The sequence below is a fragment of the Cheilinus undulatus genome, linkage group 10 (genome assembly GCF_018320785.1).
Source record: "Cheilinus undulatus linkage group 10, ASM1832078v1, whole genome shotgun sequence".
Taxonomy (NCBI): domain Eukaryota; kingdom Metazoa; phylum Chordata; class Actinopteri; order Labriformes; family Labridae; genus Cheilinus; species Cheilinus undulatus.
In genome coordinates, this window is record NC_054874.1 from 44,002,688 (window position 1) to 44,024,335 (window position 21,648).

General features: G+C 38.5%; 1 protein-coding gene across 2 annotated transcripts in view; it reads right to left on the minus strand.

Annotated features, from left to right (window-relative positions):
- Positions 1-21,648, minus strand: part of sec24b (SEC24 homolog B, COPII coat complex component) — a 36,378-nt gene that overhangs the window by 8,773 nt on the left and 5,957 nt on the right. Inside the window, exons 4-21 of one of the 2 annotated variants that reach the window (XM_041797630.1) lie at positions 19,086-19,217; positions 12,891-12,974; positions 12,514-12,677; positions 11,728-11,912; positions 11,396-11,498; positions 8,251-8,377; positions 7,879-7,988; positions 7,313-7,425; positions 7,056-7,174; positions 6,683-6,738; positions 6,376-6,582; positions 5,601-5,724; positions 5,292-5,450; positions 4,977-5,150; positions 2,661-2,771; positions 2,023-2,198; positions 1,230-1,367; positions 838-942 (exon numbers count right to left, since the gene is read on the minus strand). In XM_041797630.1, coding sequence (XP_041653564.1) covers positions 838-942; positions 1,230-1,367; positions 2,023-2,198; positions 2,661-2,771; positions 4,977-5,150; positions 5,292-5,450; positions 5,601-5,724; positions 6,376-6,582; positions 6,683-6,738; positions 7,056-7,174; positions 7,313-7,425; positions 7,879-7,988; positions 8,251-8,377; positions 11,396-11,498; positions 11,728-11,912; positions 12,514-12,677; positions 12,891-12,974; positions 19,086-19,217 — 2,387 coding nt within the window. The remainder of the gene's footprint in view (positions 1-837; positions 943-1,229; positions 1,368-2,022; positions 2,199-2,660; positions 2,772-4,976; positions 5,151-5,291; positions 5,451-5,600; positions 5,725-6,375; positions 6,583-6,682; positions 6,739-7,055; positions 7,175-7,312; positions 7,426-7,878; positions 7,989-8,250; positions 8,378-11,395; positions 11,499-11,727; positions 11,913-12,513; positions 12,678-12,890; positions 12,975-19,085; positions 19,218-21,648) is intronic. The other variant, XM_041797631.1, reaches the window with a different exon arrangement.

Below are 21,648 nucleotides of genomic sequence, written 5' to 3' on the forward strand. Positions count from 1 at the left end.
AATGGGTGAAGCGCATATTAGAAGTAAACTATGGCTGACAGACAAGTACAGAGCATCTTAGCTTAGCTACTGCCTTCTATGTCTCATGCTATGTTACAGCAGGGGTTCCCAAACTCTTCAGCCCGTGACCCCCAAGATGACAGCGTTAGAGACCGGGGACCCCAACCTTCCCTGGAGATGGTTAAAGCGCCGGATGCTGCACAAAGCATTATGTGCAAATGTACATTGGTAGATTTTGTGTTTTACTTATATTTAAGCAAAAATTTAACTTAATAACTATGTTTTTATTTTAAATTAATCTCATTTTAATGACATGTTTACAAAAATGGACAAAATTTACCACTTTAAATCATATTAATTTTCCTCTGTTATTTTGGAAAGCATCCCACAATCCCCCAACAGTGTCTCGCGACCGCTCTGAGGGTCCCATCTCCCAATTTGGGAACCACTGCGTTACAACGTCTTGTTCATGCAATAAGAACTCCACTAGGCTTTCACCTGATGTGTTATCTTGTTGTCTCCTAACAAAGCCCACATAAAATGTTTGATAATCTCAGATAATATTTTTTGTCTCCCTTCAGTCAAGGGTATTCTAGTCATGTGTTTACAAGCATTAACATACGTTTAAAAAACTAACATTACAGTCCATTCTGCCATATGTACAAAACATACAGAGCATAAAAATGTATATTTCCCAGACCCTAACTTAACATAGAGACAAAATTACAATAAACTACAGACAAAACAATTCAAAACAGTAAACAAACACAAATGTGGATTTTTCTATGATGGGTTAAACTTTAAGTGTGTTGTGAGTAAATAAAAGTAAATTCTTACGTTGCCACAGTCCATGAGGAAAGCGCCGTCTCTGCTCACTCTCTCAGCAGACAGGTGGAGCAGGTGAGGCTGGGGTACGACAGCGTCGTTTAGATGGAGCGCCCCCTGCAGGTGTGGCACAAATAATGTAATGAATTAGGTATAGGAGACTAAATCCAAAGATCAATAATTTCAGTGTTATATTCGTGAAAAAACAACTGTTCAGTTCATTCAGTGTAAAATGAGTTTTACTTGTTAAACAATCAACAATCCATGCTCTTTGACATAAACCAACAATTATTCTCATCTAGACCACTGATTATTATTATAAAGCCTTTAAAACAATGTTGACTGAAAGCCAAATATCATCACAGTGAGTTCTTCACCCTTGCTCTGTCAGGTCTTTGTATTACCTGGTCAGACATGTTGTCCAGCCTGTAAAGGTCAGGGTGAACCATCCTCATCAGCTGCTGCAGAGGCTGAGTCTTGAACTCACACATGGCAAAGACTCGCTCGTCCAGCCGTGTGCTGGTGCCTGTCCGCAACGCTTTCTGTGAAGAAATACAAAACATTCAGATGCATGTTATTCTCTTTTTTTATAAAGCTTTGAAAAAAGACAAGTGCTTAAGCCTGTTTTTCTGCACATCTTTTATTTTGTAAGCCCTTTCAACATTCTTTCAACAGTGCAGTAATGAAAATCAAACTTCATTATGCCTTTTGACAATTATATTGATTCCAAAAAGATGTAATATTGATGTCCCCATCTAGTCATTTACAGCCCTTGGATGATTTTTTGAGGCTATTAGGAGAAAAGGCCTCCATGTGGATGTTTTTTTCGTTGATTTACTGAGCCTATGGAAAAAAACAACGATGTACTATAGGTGTGCCAAAGTAAGGCAGTGTCAAACTACGATCAGCTCCAAATCAAATAAAATTTAATGAGAAAAAAGGAGGTTTAAATGTTTACTGTTTAAAATGAACACTAATGTGTCCAGAGCTCAAGGGTTTTTAGTGTTGTATGATGTAAAAGTGGCACACCCTGAATATGAATGAACAAGTCCTGAAATGATGAATACAGCTATTGAAAATATAAGGTGTGAATGGGGGGGGGGGTTCATGATGTAAAAAGAGTTTATTTTTAGGATGTGTGACCATTAAAGTACTAAAGAGTGTTATGTTAGTGTGTATGATGTGTGAGAAACTCACCTGTTTGAGCAGAGCCAGGATGTAAACGGGGAAAAGGCGCAGGGAAGAAGGGACAACGATGCCAGACTGCTGCAGGTTCGACACGTTGCTCTTGTAGGCGTTCACCAGATCCACCACTGCGTTCGTCAGAGCATCACGGGCGTCTGATAGATTGGATGTTATCGACCGATCAATTGCTAAAAAAAAAAAAGAGGAAGGGTTAGAGGTCTGCAGCACACAGTAACCTTTATTTTAGATTTATTTTTGGGTCTTTTATGCCTCTATCATAGGGGCAGAACAACAGATTGAGCTGGAAATCAGGGAGAGGAGGGGAGTAAAATTTGCCCACTAGCAACAATTTTAAACAAAAAATATAGCGTTAGATACGTTTTTGCTTCTGTTGCAGTTGTTTTATCAATTCCTAACATCTTAAGTAAGATAATTTTTCCCAGCATTAATCAAATGTATTATAGTGACTTTAAAATGGATCAATTCAAATGACATTAAAAGGAACTGAAAGGAAAAGGTAGGATTTAATAAACAGAAGCCAAAGATGGATTTAGAAAGTAAGGTGCATTACAAACATTAAAAAGGAAGTACAGGCAACAAAATAAAATATATAAATAGATTGTTCTAGCAGATTTATGCAGAAGACTCACCCATGTTAGCCAGCAGACAGGTGATTGCCTGAGCATCTGCTCCAGCATACACGTCACTCAGCTGGTTAACCACTGGTAGACACAGAGTATGGACCCGAATTCTTCTTTTTCCTATAGACAGAGAACAATGGTAATAAAGAGATAAAAGAATAAATATAAAAATATATCAAACACACATAAAACAACTTGCCGCAGATAAGAAAGTGTGCAAATGCAAGTACCTATATTTGATTATCACTGATACCAATTACAAGTAATAATACTAAAACAGTTTTTAAAGTTATTTTGAAAGTTTGTTCAATTTTCATCAGGAGTTCGTCATCCCTCCTCTTGACAATTTAGCTGTGCAATTTTGCAGTGTGCTCTACTTTTGTCATCCTCCTTAATGTTCAAATTTCACCAAGCTGCAAATATGGCTCTAATTTCACATACCTGCTCAAATAATGAGAGGCAAACATCATATCTTAAATGGTATTGAGAATGGTATTGGCAATATTTTCTGACTTTAAGTACTCAAGCTTGGTACTGGCATATTGGTTTCTGTATAAGTGCATCCCTAAAATCAAACTTCTTGAGCGCTGGCTTGACTGAAAAGAAAACACTATTACAGACAGAAGGTGACCAGAGGAGGTGAGAAACACAGCTTGCAGGCAGTTGGTCTGTTCTTTACGGCTATCACAGTAGTTTGAAATCTCGGCTGCAGTGTTTAATACTCGAACAATCAAAATAAATTGCCCATGAATGTAATAGCAGTTGGCCACTGCAAACATAATAACAAAATTCCTCCCCAAAATTGTGACTATGAAATTTGCAGGAATATATTGTGTTTTTGGGAGAGGATAAAGTATATTAATTTCCCACATATGTAAAATGAACATGAAAACTAAATGTCTTTGGTCACTGTCTGTTTGCCATAAAACAGGAAGTAGTTTTTTCACAGTCTTTGAAACACTGGCCAAGCCATGAACCCTAGCAGAATGTGTCAAAACAGTGCTCTGAGGAAATCTGATGCAAGACTGACCCCTTGGATTTTGCAGATTTTCCCCAAAGGAATATAAATTCTCTCCCTTTCAAACAAAAAATTTCCAAAACTCCACAAGTGTTATAGACTCTGTAAAAAGCTTCTGGTTTCATAGCAAACAAAGAATCCCAAAACTACTTTTTTTTAAATTACTTGAGCTTCAGCTGACTCAAGTCAGTTTAAGTCTTCTTAAAGTTACATCAAAAAACAAAGTCATGGCAAATTTTTTGTTCACCATGAAACAGGAAGTAGTTTTTTCAGTCTTTAAAACTCTGGAAGAGCAATTAATCTTAGCAGAGTAGATTTAAATGTGTCAAAACAAGAAAAACGTTGTATAACTCTGAGGAAACTGGATTCAAAACAAAACTGAAACTAGAAAAGCATGCGAAGAACGCAGACCTCCGCCATTAGCCCTATCTCCCAATAATACAGAATTCTTTAAAAAAATTCCTGAATCCAGACGGTGATCCCGATCACTCCCAAAATCAGTTCTTCCTTAGGCCATTCCTGACATTTCATAAAAATTTCATCAAAATCAGTCCATAACTTTTTGAGTTATGATGCTTACAGACAAACCAACAAACTAACAAACCCTGCTGATCACATAACCTCCTTGGCGGAGGTAATAAATTCTCTCCGTTTCTCTGAGAAAAAGTCATAACTCTATGAGTGTTATAAACTAAGTCTTAGCAAATTTTTGTTCGCCATGAAACATAAAGTAGTTTGTCACAGTCTTAAAACACTGGCCAAGCCATGAATCATATCAGAGTTGATTCAAATGTGTCAAAACAGCACTCTGAGGAAATTTGATGCAAGACTGGCCCCTTGGATTTTGCAGATTTTCCCAAAAGGGATATAAATTCTCTCCCTTTCAAACAAAAAATTTCCAAAACTCCACAAGTGTTGTAGACTCTGGAAAAGGCTTCCTGTGTCACAGCGAAAGAAAAATCCCCATAACTACGTTTCTTGATAGGACCTGAGCTTACTTGGCATTGACCCACTGGAAGCTGTAAGAAGACAACTTTCGTTTTTCTTGGTCACATTACATTTGTGGGAAGTTAATACAACTTTCAGAGGCCGTGATTTTTACCTTCCCATAAAAGTAATATATCATTTGCTATTACGCTGGGGTTTATTACAACTGTGGGCAGTCATTATGTTTGCAGGTGCTGCATTGCTTCACAGTAACGGCACTTTGAATGCTGAGATCTAAGAAAAGCAAATAAATCTTTTCAATCCCATCCCCACAGATTTTCTTGTCATAATCGAAGTGCGAGTGTGTTTGGCTCGAGTACCTTTACTGGAGGTGTAGAGCAGAGCAGCCTGGAAACAGGCCAGGGACGAGTCCGCCAGAGAGTCTTCGATCGACATCTGAACGGCGAAGGCAGAGTCTGGATTCACATTGGCCAGGGACAGCAGGTCAGTAGATCGCACAAAGAAGTTACCGTGAAATGTATGGATAGATAAACCTGAAGGCAAGAGGGAGGTGAAGACATGGATTAAATCAGTGTTTGAAATGTAATAACAAGTACGGAGGATATGCTATGACGTTGTGTTTCCAGTTCAAACACAAGGCTTCTCTGTGCGCCTGACTTAAGTGACCTTTTTACCTTTAGTGCATCGTATCCTCATGACCGCCTCAAAACCAATCTTCCTGGTTAGATACCGCTCCAGATCTTTCTGGAACTTCTCTAGTTGAGCCGGATTGTGGATGAAATGGAAGGAGGGGTAGTAAAAGATGCTTCCTGCTGAATACTTGGAGATACATGCTGAAAAAGAAGAGATGAAGATGGAAAGTGTTCAATAACAGTGACAATTACTTGCCCTTTTCATGGTGCATTTCCACAACAGTGAAGTAACAAAGCTCAGCTGTCCACCACGAGTGAAGGATTGAGGTTGAATTTTTTGGCTTAACTTACATATTGAGGCGAGGTCAGCGTACTGTGAGCTGAGCAGGAAAAGATCCACCCCAATCTGTTGACCTGAGCAGTCCAGTGCAAGTTTCTTATAGAAGTCTGTGGCTGGGCCGAGGTGCTGAACTCCCTGAAAAGTAAGACACAAGCCAGGTTTAGGGAGTATCACTTCCCCTAAAACTTCCTAATACACTGGTATTTTGTCTCTGGCATGTACTTTCTTGAACCCGAGTACCACTGAAATGATTTATGATATAGAAAAGATTCAGACTGAGATCATGAACTATAAGTTAGCTGTTAAAGGAAAGATTTTGAGTATATGTTCTTTCATTTTCAGCCCAAATCCTCCAAAAAAGCTCTTAAGCCAAAGAACAGAAAATCACATTCAATGAGAACAAGGAACATATGTTCAAAGTTTTCTTTATTTCTAATTTCTGCCAGTTTAATTGGTTCAAAAATAGACCAGGGATAATCAGAATCAATAAATCACAGTCCTGGGATGACAAAAACAGAGCCTAAGAAAGCTCAGAGACACATTGCTAAGGATGCCAAGACATTAAGTATTAGGGTTTGGCAAAGAGTCTGTCTCTGGCTATAAGTCATCCATCATATGGTTTTTGTTAGACTTCATAAATCAGAAATTTCTTCACAAACTATCCTTACATGCTTGAGTTCTGCTGAATGTTGGCTCATAAATCCGTAAAAGACGGATAAAATAAGGGACCAAGCACAAAAATTCAAAACCTATCACATCAAAACCGATGCTAGTCGTCCTTCTTACCTTATTACTGGAGCGCTGGTTGGGATCCTCCCTTGACTGCAGAGCACCAGCACCCAGCGTGGGTAGCTGTGTCTGAAACACAGTGACTCGCCCCCCTGTAGGCGACATAAGCTTGAAGGCGGCTTGTAAGGCTGGGCCAAGTGCGCTGTGAGTCTCTCTGCTCTGACTGAACATGGCTGGAAGCGATGTCAGCAGATCCTTCACCAGCTGGGAGAGAAAGAAATTAAATTCATAAATAAATGGACTGAGGAAATCATAATCAGAGTAAAGACACCGTTCTATAAAGGTGCAAAATTAAAGGGTTTACCTCTTTGCTTTCCTTTAGATTCACCATTAGACTGTCGTGAGATGGAATGAAGACATCTGTAGAAAGGAAGAACAGACATTTGGGTTACAACCAAGATTTATTAACATTTTAATCACACTTTTGTTTACATGTTGGTACCTGCAAATGTACAGCATATCTGCTTAACCTGCAGCATGACTGTGTGACTAAATGGATCTCTTTAAAAGAGATGGACAGAGTTCTGAATCAAAGATATTATAAAGGACTTTAAATCTGAATAAAAGCTGCATCAGTACATAAAACAAAAAGCTCTTAAAACAATACTGCCATCTGCTTTTATTGACATCCTTCGCCATGTGTTGAACTAAAGCATGAATACATCGAGAAGACTTACCGTCTATGTCCGACACCACGAGCATCTGCGGCTGAGACAGCCCTTCCTGCAGGTTGTAGAAGTGGATCGTGTTGTCGAAGGTGAGGAAGCCGATCTTAGTACGTGAATCCCCGGGCAATCTGAAAAATATCAGTCACACATGGGTAAGTGAAAAGGACTTGATTCCAGAAAGCTGAAGAATAAACTGAGCAGATATGTACCAAAAAGAAATGCTGAGCTGGTGTGTTAGAATTTTTTTTTTCATATTGAACACTCACTTATCCAGGTTTTCCAGTAGTGATTCACAGAAGTACTTCAGGTAGCCAGCTTCCACAGCATTGTGAGAAACATCCAGAACAAACAGGTAGACTGCAGGCTGAGGAGGCCGCAACTAAAAACACAAAAGGGAGAAAAAAATGATTAAAAATTATATGAGATGGGAATATGATGATAAAGGATTTCAAAATATACCGAATTGCTAAATTTAAGTGTCTTCTTTGCCATTTGATAACCTTTTACATCTTTATTTTACTTTTTTGTTCACTGTTTTGCACCAAAACACCAAGTCAAATTCCTTGTATTGGCAAACGTACTGTCAATTAATCCAGGACCCTGATTCTTATTTGTTTTTGGTCTGTTATCAAGGGAGGTTTGGATCATCATTCCTCAAAAATATCTCAGCTTAACATCACATTATGTGAAAGAACACTGTTCATTTATTTATTAAATCAGAGCTCATAGGAACATGCTTTCCTCCAGAAGTTGCAGCACTAAGACAGCAGCGCCCTCTGGTGGACAAACAATCAACTGGCAGAAAGTTTAAGATCAGAGGAGAAAAGTTTACCATGTAGTCTGAGGAGGCGATGAACTCCACAGTGGCATTTTGGACTTCTGGTCTCTTATGTGGCTCACCATACAACCTGCTGACTGGGTTATACATAAACTCATCTGGAACTGAAGAAGACATAAAGAAAAAAGATTTTAAATTACATCTGAACAGGCTAGTACATAAATACCTTAGAGGGAGTTGTAACGTCCTCATTTTTTTTTTTAATGTGCCTGGTTCTTGTATCGTCTTATATAACACCAGCAGGTGAATGAAGGCAAACCAGTTTTCCTGTGTTTCTACTTTTATAAACAGGTATGACGTGAAAACCGCGAAGAATTAGACAAATACAACAGAACAACCTCTTCGATTGAATGATTGGACTCTTACCGTCATTGACTCGATAACAGAGGTTGCACTTCCACCTGCGCTGATCCAGGAATGTGACAAACGGGTTGATGTAGGTGCGACAGGATCGGCACCGCACTATTGTGGTTGATGTGATCACTGGCAGCTGCTAAAGAGGGGGAGAAGAAAAGAGGGGACGAGTGAGCTGGAATTTTAACATCTCTATCCAAGTTTTACTCCCCTGGCTCAATTTCTCCAAATGTGACCTTTTCAAAACATTCCTCTGTTCAAGCCTCTGCTTATGACCGAAGAGAAGCTTTGTGTCAGTCTTTCAGAGAATGTAGATGAACAAATATTTGAGAGTCTGGGGTTTTGTTTGACCCACTTCTGTTTCTAACCTACAGAATGTAGGTAGAATGAACTTGAGAACTAAGGTTAATTTTTCTCACTAAATCAAGGCTGTCTACACTTTTGATTCTTTTTCAATAACGTAAATAAATTAATATATCAGCTACTTGTATATGTTAGAGAGCACTAAAAAGCACCAAAGTTTTAAAAGAAAGAAACTAATAAACATTTAAGCATTCATATTTTCAAGCCAAGCAGGAAGAAGGAGAGCAGCGGATGATCAACATTAGAAACAGGTAGAGAGAGTGAGTGCCCCTGTTTGGACAAATCGCTGTTATAAGTTATTTGATTGTTTAATAAATATGAAGCTGGTTAAAAATGGTCAATTATTTTTTTAACTACAGTTTGTACAACACTTTTTAAAAAACTAATTTAAAACTTGAACAGAAAAATTCAGAAATTTTATCAGGTTTGTTTTAGATTGTATTGTTTATGTGATGTCAAATTGTGTAGGACAAAGCAGATTATTTCTAGCACACTTAATGCCTCTAATTTGTCTGTGTAACATATAGAGATTCATCAAAACATATTTTAGCATCTGTGCTAAGCTGATTTTAAAAACTGTATAATTTATTACAAATGATAATAAAGCTTTTAAGCAGGTAAAGTCTGTCAAAATAATTGTGAGCAGTACAAATTTTTAGTTGGCAGGGACAGAGAACTGGACAATTTTTTTCACAGCAGTAAAAGGCTTATTTAGCAAGTGATAAAAACATGAGATGGGGGTTTGGGAATTTTTCGTAACCAACACTAAATCACAGAGAAAGAGAAAAAAGGAGCACCCTCCAAACAGTAAACTCCTTAAGGTGAACAACAAAAAAGACTTACTAGAAAAGGAGACACAACAGGTGCGTTTCGACTCATGGTCTTCTTCAGGCTGAAGAAGACCACCAGTCAAAACTCTTCCGTTGTGCCTTGCCTAAAAAGGACATTTTTGAGTGCTGACATTGCTTTTTCTAACCAATGCTAAATTCACTGAATTCTGGCGAATATTTGAAACAGCTTGTGGTGTAAAAAGTTCAGTTAGAAATACTAAATTATCCATAAATAATTATTTAAAAGAATGGAATTTCCTTTATGAATCGTACATTCTAGTTGGCTTGAATGTTGTTTTTCCAATTAAAATTGAAGTTTCAGTTAAAACACAAATCACAAGAGAGAATTCAGCTTACTGCTCTATAACCTGAAAATAAAGTCATTCTAAAGTCAATCTTTTATATAGGCAAACATAAAATAGTGAAAACTATACTTCACCAAAATTAGGGATTTATCTTGTCGCACAGAAAGACTTAAAAGTTTTTAATCGGTATACTTAGAGAATTTTTCAGAGGCAGTGTTTGAAAGCTTCGAAATTCTGTTGCGTGCTAACTAAGCGGCGACCTCTGGTCCTGAAAAATGAAGTTAATGTGTAAGTGCTAATGTCTTCATGTCCTCTTACTGTGTGGGGGGTGGGATGTGTGTACCACAATCGTTTCGATTATATTTGGGAAAAACCTCAGTGCGCACTGATTGGCGCATCTCATTTGACAAATAGCTTGACAGGCAGAAGCTAACTATCTGTCAACCAGGATCCTAGATAGCTTAGCTGACAGGAAATCATGCTCAGTGGGTGGGCCGTTAGGTTGCTCCAAAGTTCGGTTGAAACAGTGATATCAATATGGAAGCCGCAGTGGATTGACTTCAAAAGCTGTTTGAGTCTGCCTATTGTAATCAAACAGCTGATGTCACACAAGCTTTGTCCAGTTCTTTTTCTTTATGGTGTCAACTCTTCTGTCTAACCCTCTCTTCCTGCATTAATGACTGGTTATGTCTATTTTTTTGCTATTCAATTATCAATATTCTGCATTTGTTAGTTTCTCTAAAACATAAAAAGCCATGGTGCTAAAAATCATGGCTCACTGCTCTACAGAGAGATGCAGACATGAAGGAGCGTACATAAACATATGGACAGATAATTTTTTATAAGAACACAGCGTTGCTGCCACTGTTTTTCCAGTGCTGAGTCGTCTGGCTGGTGTTGCTGACTTCTTACTTCCATCTCCTGTGGTATCAGTGCATCCCTGTTCTCTATCAGTCCATACTTACTGACAAATCAGCTAACACCTCTATAAATACACTCACTATCATCTCTCTCCTCCTCACAGTTCTGCTCTCACTGCAGCTGCTCATCACAAACAGGGACCACAATAAAGTCTGAATTGCTTCAGTATGTTATGTGCAGAACAATTTTTGTACAATAAACTGTTTGTATGCAATATATCCCTGTCTACACCCACTTTAGATATGAACTCCTGAAAAAATACAGAGAATTCAGAAAGACTGTCCTTGAAATCCTCCTTATCTGGGGGTCATAAAAGCACCTCACAGTGGGATACCATTACGGTAGCTGGATGTGTTTCTGGAGGGAACAGATAATCTAAAAAGAGCGACGTGGAAGTGGCGGACAAAGCAACAGAGTCCTCCATTTAAGGCTATAGTGACAAGGTAGCTTTTTAATCAATGACATTCATAGTTTGTTTTCTTTATGTTTACTGGTAAGATTGTGAGCTGTAAATGTTTGCATATCATAAATACTGAATATGTTTGGTATCTATGATTCAAGATGAAGGAGATTCAGACTCACTCGGGGGCAGTAAAACAACCATATTAACACCATGAAATGAGTATCATACCTGCATCTGATGTGGTGCAAATCAATCCCAAAATTGGACCTAAAGCACAAACGACTAGATATCCCACTGTATATTGAGTTGTTGGTGGTCTGAGCATCATTTCATACCTGTAAATCTCTGAAGGGGTGGAGGAGGAGTCCCAGAGGAAGCCTGGCTTTGTTGAGCAATGCCTGCGTCTGTGGGATACTGGTCAGGGTACACCTGAATGTCCTGATAATTTAAACCAGAGAGATATTATAAAGAGAATGCATATCAGACCCAGACTAAATGAGAAATTCAGTGTATATTAACTCATGATAGGGATCATTTTGAAGCTTGTTTACGTAACAGGAATCTGATTATCAATTATATTATTTTCTTATTTTTCCACATTTATTTCTTATTTTCAACCACTTTATATCCCAGAAATTTAAAAATTAACTGACTACACTTCACATACTGTGGACTGCAGTTGACCTTCTTGAGATCGTGGCTGAGGTTTGGCTCGGGGGCTTCGACAGGTCTGGGTGGCAGCAGGTTTCTCTCCTGCAGCAGGTTTACCGGCCTCAGTGCCTCCGTTTCAAGCTCCGGCACCCCGCCGATTCCCCCCAAAGCCGCAGACAGCTGGGACAGGTTTGGAAACGGCTGCAGAGAAGGGAAAGAGACAAAACCTGTTTTTAATCTGATAAATCAGGGCTGAAACAAGAATTAACCAGCTGCAACAAGACAGACCTATAATCTGAAATGTGGTCCGTGATGTACAGCCATAAATAAAGGCTCAATGTGAGGACAGTTTATATTATAACCGTGTCGATATTTCAGAAATAAACAATAATGTTGACACTGAAAGTCTTGTAAAGCAAGTGCTGATTCAGCTCAGTTGGTAGAGAAGGGGACCATATTCTAAGGCTACAGTCCTCAATGCAATAGATTGGTTCTCGATCCTGGCATATGTTTGGTGCATGTCTTCTCTACTCTCTCTACCCATGTTTCCTGTCTCTCTTCAACTGTCCCATCTAATAAAGGCAAAAAAGTTCAAAAAAAAAAAAAAAAAAAATCTTAAACAAAGAAAGTTAGAAATTAAAAGTAAAATGGCAAAAGCAGGACACAGCACAGGACAACAAGAACTTTTCTCAGCCCTGACTGGCGATTCAAAGATCTGTCTGGCTTGAAACAAAGTCAGGTTTCTCATAATCAAAAAGGAAATAAACCATCAGCATCTGTTTGATTTCTGCTGTGGCCTGACCTGAGAGTACTGCTGGTAGCTCGACTGTCCATACAAATCATGGCAGGGGGAAGAGTCACTGTGGGAGGCCGGTCCCTGATGATAGGCTGGCTGCATGCTGGAGTAACCATAGCTACCGTAGGACGCAGTCTGGTTGGTCATATCATTAGAAGGCGGCATGGGGTCTGAAAAAAAGAGAGTTAAGCCTTAAAGAAATTATCAGACAGGTGTGTCTGGAGTTTTGACTTGATTAGAGAGGAGACAGAGAGAGTTAAAGTGCAGCTCCTCTGCTTTTCACGACAGAGAAGTATCTCTTCCGACAGATGTCTTCTAACCATTAATCTTTCATTTCAATATGTTTGCATGGGTAAGCTAGCGAGGATTTGGTCTGAACGTACCAGGAAAGCTGCCTCCTTCTAGGGATTCATAGCTGTTGGGAACCGGAGAGGCACTGCCAGTAGAGGAAGAGGACGTGTCACCACCTGAGAAAGAAAAAGAAAGAGAAATACAGAGCATTAAAAAATGAATTAAAAAATAAAGACATGTTAGGGGCTGCTAAGGGTAAAAAAACAAATATAAATCCAAACAAAGTCCCCCCTGAGATGTAGAAATTAAAAATGTAAAAGATAAAATAAAAAGAGGAAATGCAGGAAAGGATTAAGATTGAACTAAAAATCTATTAAAACAAAAGAATTGAGGTCAAGATTAAACATGAAAGAGGAGACAGAAACAAGAAAGGACAGAACATTCAGAGAATGAAAGTAGGTGGATTTTGTGTAGCGCTGCGTTGGGACTCCCCAGGGCCTCAGAGAAGAAGAAAGACAAGTGAAGAGAGCAAGATGAAAGGATACACTTAAATCTCCAACAAGCTGGCATACAAATGTTTGTTGGAGAATAGACGCCCGTCAGGACAAAAAACATGGAGGAAATGGAGGAAAAATACGGAGGATAGAAATATGAGATAAGCATAAGATTTAAAGATAAATGTAATGGGTATAGAAAGGCTGCCATTATTAATATCCATCTTTACGAGTCAGCTCTCTCCATGTTTCACTCATATTCTCTCATCTATGCTTTTACTTCTTTAAAAATAACCACACATAGTGACAAACAAGAAAAAACTGGAAAGAAATGCATGTCCTGATAATGTAAATAACAGACATCTAACGATAATTTTTAAAACAGTTTATAATAAGCTTTTGTCTCATTTTGGGTGTTTTTGTACAATCAAACTAGATCGCTTTAAGGATAGACAAATCTTTCTTGTAAGATTTATTTTTTTGGCTCTTTCAACCTGCCATTACAGAGACAGGACAGTGAATAGAATCAGACACAGAGGTCAGAACATGGAATGACTTGCAGGAAAGGAGCCCAAGGCTGGCCACCCATGTAGAAGGGCCCACATAATGGCAAGGCCATCGGCATCCCACACAAGACAACTTCAGAAGAATCAACAGGATTAAACACAAATCAAATAAAGGTTTAAGGGGTTTCGCACATTTGTGACAGAGTTTTTAACTTTAACTATCCTCTGTGACATTACACATTTCTCATAATACCTAAGAACGCAGTCCTGATAAAAGTACTCCCAATGACCATGTAAAAATATTCTACTTTTTTTACAACCTAAAAGAAAAACTACAACTACTGCCTGGCAGTTTAACACCTCTGTGAGGTCTACAATCACTGGACAGTGTGAATACAGTGGTGGAACTAGAGAGGCTGGAGTGGTTTTAGACCCTTAACCTTAAAAATCGAAATCAGTTTATTCCTGAGTCAGAGTGGACAATTGTGCAAAGTTTGAAGAAAATCCCTCAAAGCGTTCTTGTGATACTGCAAAAACAAGAAAGGCCTGGGCGGCCAAAAACATTATGCCCCGAACATTGACTTCACACTATTTGCATGTGATGCCACACAGTCTATCTCACCTTGACCCACCTGGATGAGAAAGGGGCGTGCTACTTACTGGAAGCTAGTGCTAAAGAAAGACTCTTGTCCACAAATTCCCTGTGATAGTCTGTGTAGTCCAAATTTTAGAAAGCTTAGAGAGCTTTAAATGTCAGTGTTAGATACCTGCAAATCATTTTATGAAGCAAACCAAATGTTTTCCATAGCAATGCCTCAGCAACAGAGGTACTGAATGGGCTAATACTAATCCTAGCAAACACTAGTATTTCAGTTGAAAATGTGACCCTGTTTGTGGGGGAGTGAATGAGATGTGAAAAAAAACAGAAAGTACTTTTGAATGTTTCTTTGTGCTTTAAGATCACTGCCTATGTACCAGAGTGGGGAATTAGCACCCATCACCAGCCAGTGAATTGTACTGAATATTTCTTGCAGCATTCACGCATCAGTTTACCCCGACTTTAAGCAGGATTTTTACAAAGAGACAGGCATGAAAAATTCAAGGTAGTCAGGGTTAAAAAGCAGCTTTTTGCTATCACACATGCAGCTCAACCTGGGAATTTGGCTTAATTTTGAGTATTTTACATTAGAATACCAAATAAATTCCCATAAAAGCAGCGCTAAAGCCAATATGGCTGCTCAAACTGAAGTGTAGTTGAATAAAAAGTCGGATGTAGGACCCGTATAACAGCCCTGGGAAAAGATCAAAACCCATGTGAGTTGTGCTTTTCCCACTGCTATGAAAAAAACATAAATCTGAGTCACATGTCAGCAACAAAATTCTAATTTCTGCCCACATTAGCCTGCAGTCTGAATGAAGCCTGAATGTCCTGGTTTGATCTATCCTCCCACTCTCTCTCTCTTGCTCTCTCTCTCTCTCTCTGTGTGGTCACACTTTTCTCTCTCCTCTACTGTACCCTATCAAATAAACTAAAAAAATAATCCCTCCCAAATAAAGTCTTGTAGATGCACTGCATTATGGAGCGGTTTTCCTCTCATGAACAGTTTTTCCAAGAGGATTACAAGGGTAGAAAATTTGAATGGAGCCATTAATCCACATGGGCCAAAAGGAGGGATCAACCACAGCGAACCAAGACACGACAGGACTCTGGCAGGGAGCTCATTGGACAGGATGGGATCCAATTATCTCAGACTAAATAGACTACTGGATTATCTGCTCTGGAGGAGGAGGATACCAGGACAGCTTATTCCACCTCCTCTAAGATTCTTCTCCTGTCTCCTTTTCCTCTTTATCCTGTCAGCATGCAGATGTATTTCTACTAAGGATATGATTTAAACAAAACTGTCAAATCCCATACAGCAGATGCAAAGTTTCCCATCCTATTCACACCTAATTCAAGTGTTGGTCTTGAGATCTTTAGTCACAAGTCAACATCACTTGCCCCTGTGGTTTTGCCACCCCCGATTACCAGTAATTAAAGCTCTATTCACACTGGGCCTTTCAACATCCCCCTTTCTAATGCGATTCGAACCGATGACACTGATCTGATTATGATCAGTGTCATTGGTTCGAATGACACTAGAATGACACTGGTGTCATTCAAACCATGTTATCATGGTTTGAATGACACCAGCAGCAAACCATGCTAATAAGTTGTCAATCGAACCTTGGTGTGGGTCTTGATCCACTTTTATTTGGACACTGATGTTGTTCATGTCTACATAACTGCAGGAAGAATTATGAATCTTATGGCTTTAACCATTTACTGTAGCCAGCCCAAAGTGTTTAAAAACTAGTCAGATTTGACAGTTCTTTGACAACAATAATGCTGGATGAGGCATGGTTTAGGAGGGTTAACATGTGCTTTCTCCCTAACTGTCTTGATAAGCAGCTTCTAGTACATCACCATATTATTTTTGAGCCACAGCTTTCAAACCAGGTCCTTTGCCTACAGAAAAAAGTGCAAACAGTGTAAAAATTGATGACCAGAGCCAACACCAGTCCATGTAGTTGCCTGTTTGTTTTGAAACTGAGCAGCCAGAGCCAGGCAGGAGTCAACAAGTTTTTGTTTACTTCTGGTATTTTCCGGCAAGATATTCAGACCAATCAGAGCCTATTTTCTTTATGCATTATACTTTTTTTTTAATCCATCTCCATATGAAGACATCTAACAATGTAGTAAAACTGGTTTCTGACTCAGACTCAAGCAAATAACCTATAGGTGTGAAAATGCACTCTAATAGGATACTAATACAAATCTAATAGCATTGATACCCATTTTGATAGCACAGCAAACAGAAAACAGAAGTCATATGCACTCAATATTCAATCATTCCTTGTGTTTGATCACCAAAAATTTCAGGTAAACTTTTGCAAACACAATTAAATTGGAAACATTTCAGTCTACCTGCATTTTTTGATGGATATATTCCCCTTACATGCCTGTCTTTTTAAATAGATAAAGCTTTTTCAAGTGTTTTTCTTACTTTTCAATACTATCTGTCATTAACCCCTTAACACCTGTTGTATCATATTTGATACATACTTTTATGATACCTCTATCTGATAAATAATAAAAATGCCCTCAAGTGGATTATCAGTTACCAAAAACACCTAATGTATCAAATGAGATACAAAATATATATATATGTTAAATTTTATGGAAATTTAGATTCTTTTGGATTTCATTAGAAAGTGAAATAAACATTTCAGTTCCAAAAAATTAGAATTTTCTGGCTAAAATTTTTGTTTTCAGGCTTTAAGGGGTTAAAATAACTGTCTGTACAATTTCTAAACATGCGGCATCAAAAAGCATCAGTTCTAGCTCTTAGCTCCTAGCACTAGCTCCTATTATGAAATATGCTTTGAAAATAAGCTTTTATTCTTAAAAATAGGAATAATCCTCTATCCACCTAGGAAAAAACAGATCTGGGTTCACAGTCTCTGTCTGCCAGTGGTCAACCAGCTGGTATTCAGAACATCATCTGTCTGATAGCTAACAAGGCTGAGTCTGCAGCAATAAGCGTCAGCAGGCAATCGATTGTATATTTGAATTTAACAGCAAAAATAATCTTTTTACAGTTTTTTGATTTACCTTGATCTTTAAAGCATTTTTTAGATTCCTGCATTTAATTGACATTGCTGGTCAACTCCTGTACACTGTCTGAAATGCAAATAAATTGGCAACATTTAAATACCTAAGGTTGTCAGTATATGTGTGTGATTTGAACAGTGTACGCTTTTGAAGGAAACTGTAGAACCCAGGGTCACGCCTAGGTTTTTTCCTCAGTTATATGTTCTATTCTGAAGCTATTTTAAATTCATTTTCAGATTTAAAATGCCCCAAAATCTACACATCTGTATGGCAAAGATTTATCATAACACTTAACAGAAACATACTTTACAAACTCCTAGCATAGTTTTAAAAACTTTGACGAACCTACCCATGGTTGGAAATATGCCTGAAGATCATCAATGTTTTAAAAGTTTCAGTTCTTTACAATAATATAATTAAATTAACTATTAAACAACTTTCAAAAATTGGTATTGAAAAACTTTTTCCAAATTACCAAAATCCTGTCAAACTTTTAAAATCCTAAAATAAAATCAAGTCGAAACTTAGTTCAAAGTTCCTTATTTGCCTAAACATTATCATGAAATCTAGAAGTTATCAGGTAGTATGTTGCATCAGACAGCCAGAGACAATCCCTAAAGATTCAGAGGCATAACCCGGGGGAAATAACAAGTGCTAAAACTACCGTTTCTTTTCATTAACAGAGGTGTAAATAAGTGCTACCAGTGTGGACAAAGTCTTTTCTCATGGGAAGCAGGCAAGTCAGCAAACACATCTACATTCAGAGATCTCAGACCTGCCGACAGGGGAGCGGTTATATTTAAAAGGTTTTTCACCTTTAGCTGATGACACAGCCCCTGAGGGAGCGATATCAGCAGAACACCCGAGTGATACAAAACACATGAACACAAGAGACAGTTTAAGTTCAGTACAGTTCAGTACTGTGAAGCCAAAACATTTAAATGAAAAAGAGTTATTCTGAGATAATCTCTTCCTTAAAATGGTGTGAAGTTGCTGTTTGTTAATGTAAACAGAAGGTGCAATTTTAAAGCAATACTAATGTATCCTTAAAGCAAATTAAACCCAGCATATCTATATCACAAAGTGAAAAACTGTTTTTCAAGTTAAAACTTTTAGGCTAATATCTTTATATTCTAACTCTAATTTCTTCAGATAAAACCAGTGTGTGAGAGAGAGCCAGGCACCATGCAAGGGTCACTTCTTACTCTGCATGAGCATAAACACAAGCAGCAGAATAAAAAAATGCAGCCCAACTTACCTCTCAGCTTTTAGAGAAGTTAAATTTCATGTTAGTTAAAAGTAATGGAGTAACAGAGCAGATTAGACACATAATTAAAAGATGATCCAATGCCATAAATGACTGTTGGGAGGAAAAGATGGAGAAAGCTGTCTGTGAAGTAGCAGAGAGTAGAGGGAGCAACCTGATTAGACTGTTATGGAGGGGAAGGTTCAAATGATAATTAAGGCGGCTGGTAGGTGGAGTAAAAGTGACACAAGGACACAGAGAGGGATGCTGGATGGGCAGAGGATGAAGATGCACAGACTTCCTTTCAGTGGCAATCAATGTGTTTTAAAGATGAGCTGAACAGGGTTGGAAAGGGGGCTAGTGGGGTAGTAAAAGCTAAAGCAGACCTGCTTCCTCATCCTCCTCCTCATCATCATCGTCATCATCAGAGCTGGATGACGAGGGGGCTGCAGCTGGGCCTGAGGTGGTGGCAGGGGCAGAGCTAGTTCCACTATTAGCAACATATCCATACTGCGTGCCTGTTGGGAGGGAGGGGGGTGGGAAAGGAAAACTGTGAAGAAAACTTTCAAGACTAGGTGATCAACAGAAGACAGGGAGGCAGGAGGCAGGCAATTAAATGAACTCAATTCTTCCATATATTGACAGATTTGCTGGTAATTATCTTAACTGTGTAGACAAACTACAAAAATACCAAGAATGCTGCTGGAGTGACTACTAGTGTACTTTCACACAAGCCAGTCTATACTGTTTTAATGTTTGAGTCCTTAAATTTACGTGCATAGTGTGAGAGCTCAAGCATCGCTCACTTTCTTGGCCCTGGCAGGGATGGAAGTGGTGGGCATCAGGTGTACACTTACAATAGATTATTTTTACTGCTAAAATATATCAGCGTGTTTGTCTTCAACCCTTACATAATTTGTGTCTGACAAATTCAAGAGTCAAAAAAGTCTAAATCAACAGTCCAATCCAAAACCTCATGATCCCCTCTTTTGTTCCTGTTACTCTATTTGATCTGCTGTCATTGTATTTCAAAGAGTTGGTAAGTATTTGATTAGAGTATTTTTTTCTTCCACTTTTGAGACTTCTTGTTTGCTTACCATTTTTGTAAAGCACAGCATGCATGTGTAATCTGACAGCGACAGTCCTCTGCTCTGCTTCAAAGAGCAAGCAGATCAACAGCATTAAGACACCTAGCTTATCAAGAACTCTGACAACTCATAGAAAACTTTCAGAAGGATTGTTGTCTGTAAAGCCAAATCCCATTCCTTTAAATTCTGTGAACATGGAGGATGCTTCTTCCAAGTCGACCAACAACAAACGTCATCCCTGCAGCACTCTATAGTGATAAATTTTGCCTAATTTTGTGATTTCATGCAAGAGATCTAGACCCTGCAGCAAAATCTAAACAGGCTGTGCCATCTGGGGAAGAGAGGTTTCCAGATACACAACTGGTTTTGCATTAAGGATAGTTGCTGCACATTAACCCTCAACCCTGTATTTACATATGAAACCAATAACATTTTTATAGGCCAGTTGAGAGTTCAAACAGAGACAACAGATGACTAAAACTTTTTCTTTAACACAAGCAGGCATTAAATATCCATGCTACAGGTATTGCAAAGCTTGCAAAAAGTTCTAGCAACAGTGGAACTTAAATTACTTTCAAAGTAAACGTTTGTTTTCACTTATAGTGACTGGTTGTAATCTTTTTAACTGTTTTTACTGCACTGTTTGACACTAAAAATACCTGCAGAGCACAACCATGAACTCCTTTTAATATTCACTTTCTGGAGAGGTGTGGCCTTTATTAATTCTCTTATTATTTAAGAAGATGGTATTTTCTCACCTGAGGCCAACATGACTGGGCCAGGGAAACTTATTTAGACACATTTTCATTTTAACAGTGTGTGACAAGTGAGCAAAATAATTATTACTATTGCTTATTTTAAGCTGACTAGCATTTCACTGTGGTGACACTATGCAAAGCTTCAAAGTCGTTATTTTTGCAACCCAAATTCTAAATAAAAACAGGTGCAGCCAGTGCCAGAGTCATTTGTTTCAACCTGCAGAGCTATTGTGGAAATATTCACATGTCAGAGCCAAGATAAACCAGCATCTGGCTGAGTGAGTTCCAACCTGAAACCTTTAAATTTGTGTAAAACACTCACACCTGCACATATGAAAGTGTGACAGTGTGTGTGCCCTGCATTTTCAGAGTGCAGCTGTGAAAATGTACACCGTTTACACACACTTGTGCTCTTTAATTATAGAACATGATTTTACATGGCACCTCTAAACATGGTCTTGTGCAGAATTTGCGCAAGAAAAGAAAAGTAAACAGGATCACAGCAGATAAAAACCAGGAGCTGCCATGTTTGTCTATAAAAACGAAGGCTGTCACAATTTACATGAAAATGATGCACTGAAAACTGATTCATTTTTCATTTGAATTTACAAAAAAGTCAGTGCTCATGCACATAGTAAGTCAGCTTAACAGTTAAAGCCCAATCCCATGATAATCAGCACCAGAATAACCAGTCAGTTAAACTAATGATTGATATTCTTTGTCAGTCCGATGGCAGTCCTGGTCAAATGCTCTGTCAAAACTGTAACACAAGCTGCACTGCTAGTTGCCACTGTAGCTCTAGTTTATGGCTTCACTGTGGCGGCGCTACCATGCAGGCACAATGCTTTTTAATCTGATGTAAACATCAGCGAACAGACAGGCCTAATAGCATCTTCTACAAACAGCGTAGTTTAGCACTATTTTAATCTAGAAAACAGTGATGAAGTTGTATGTAGGCTGTGTCAGGTTATAGGCATATACAACTAAGTGACGATATTCAGCACAGGACATCTCCCCTGTAAAAATCCAACAAGTTGACTTTACAAGCAGCCATTTATCATCTCCAGTCGCACTTAAGAGCATTAAAAAGGCTGACTCATCTT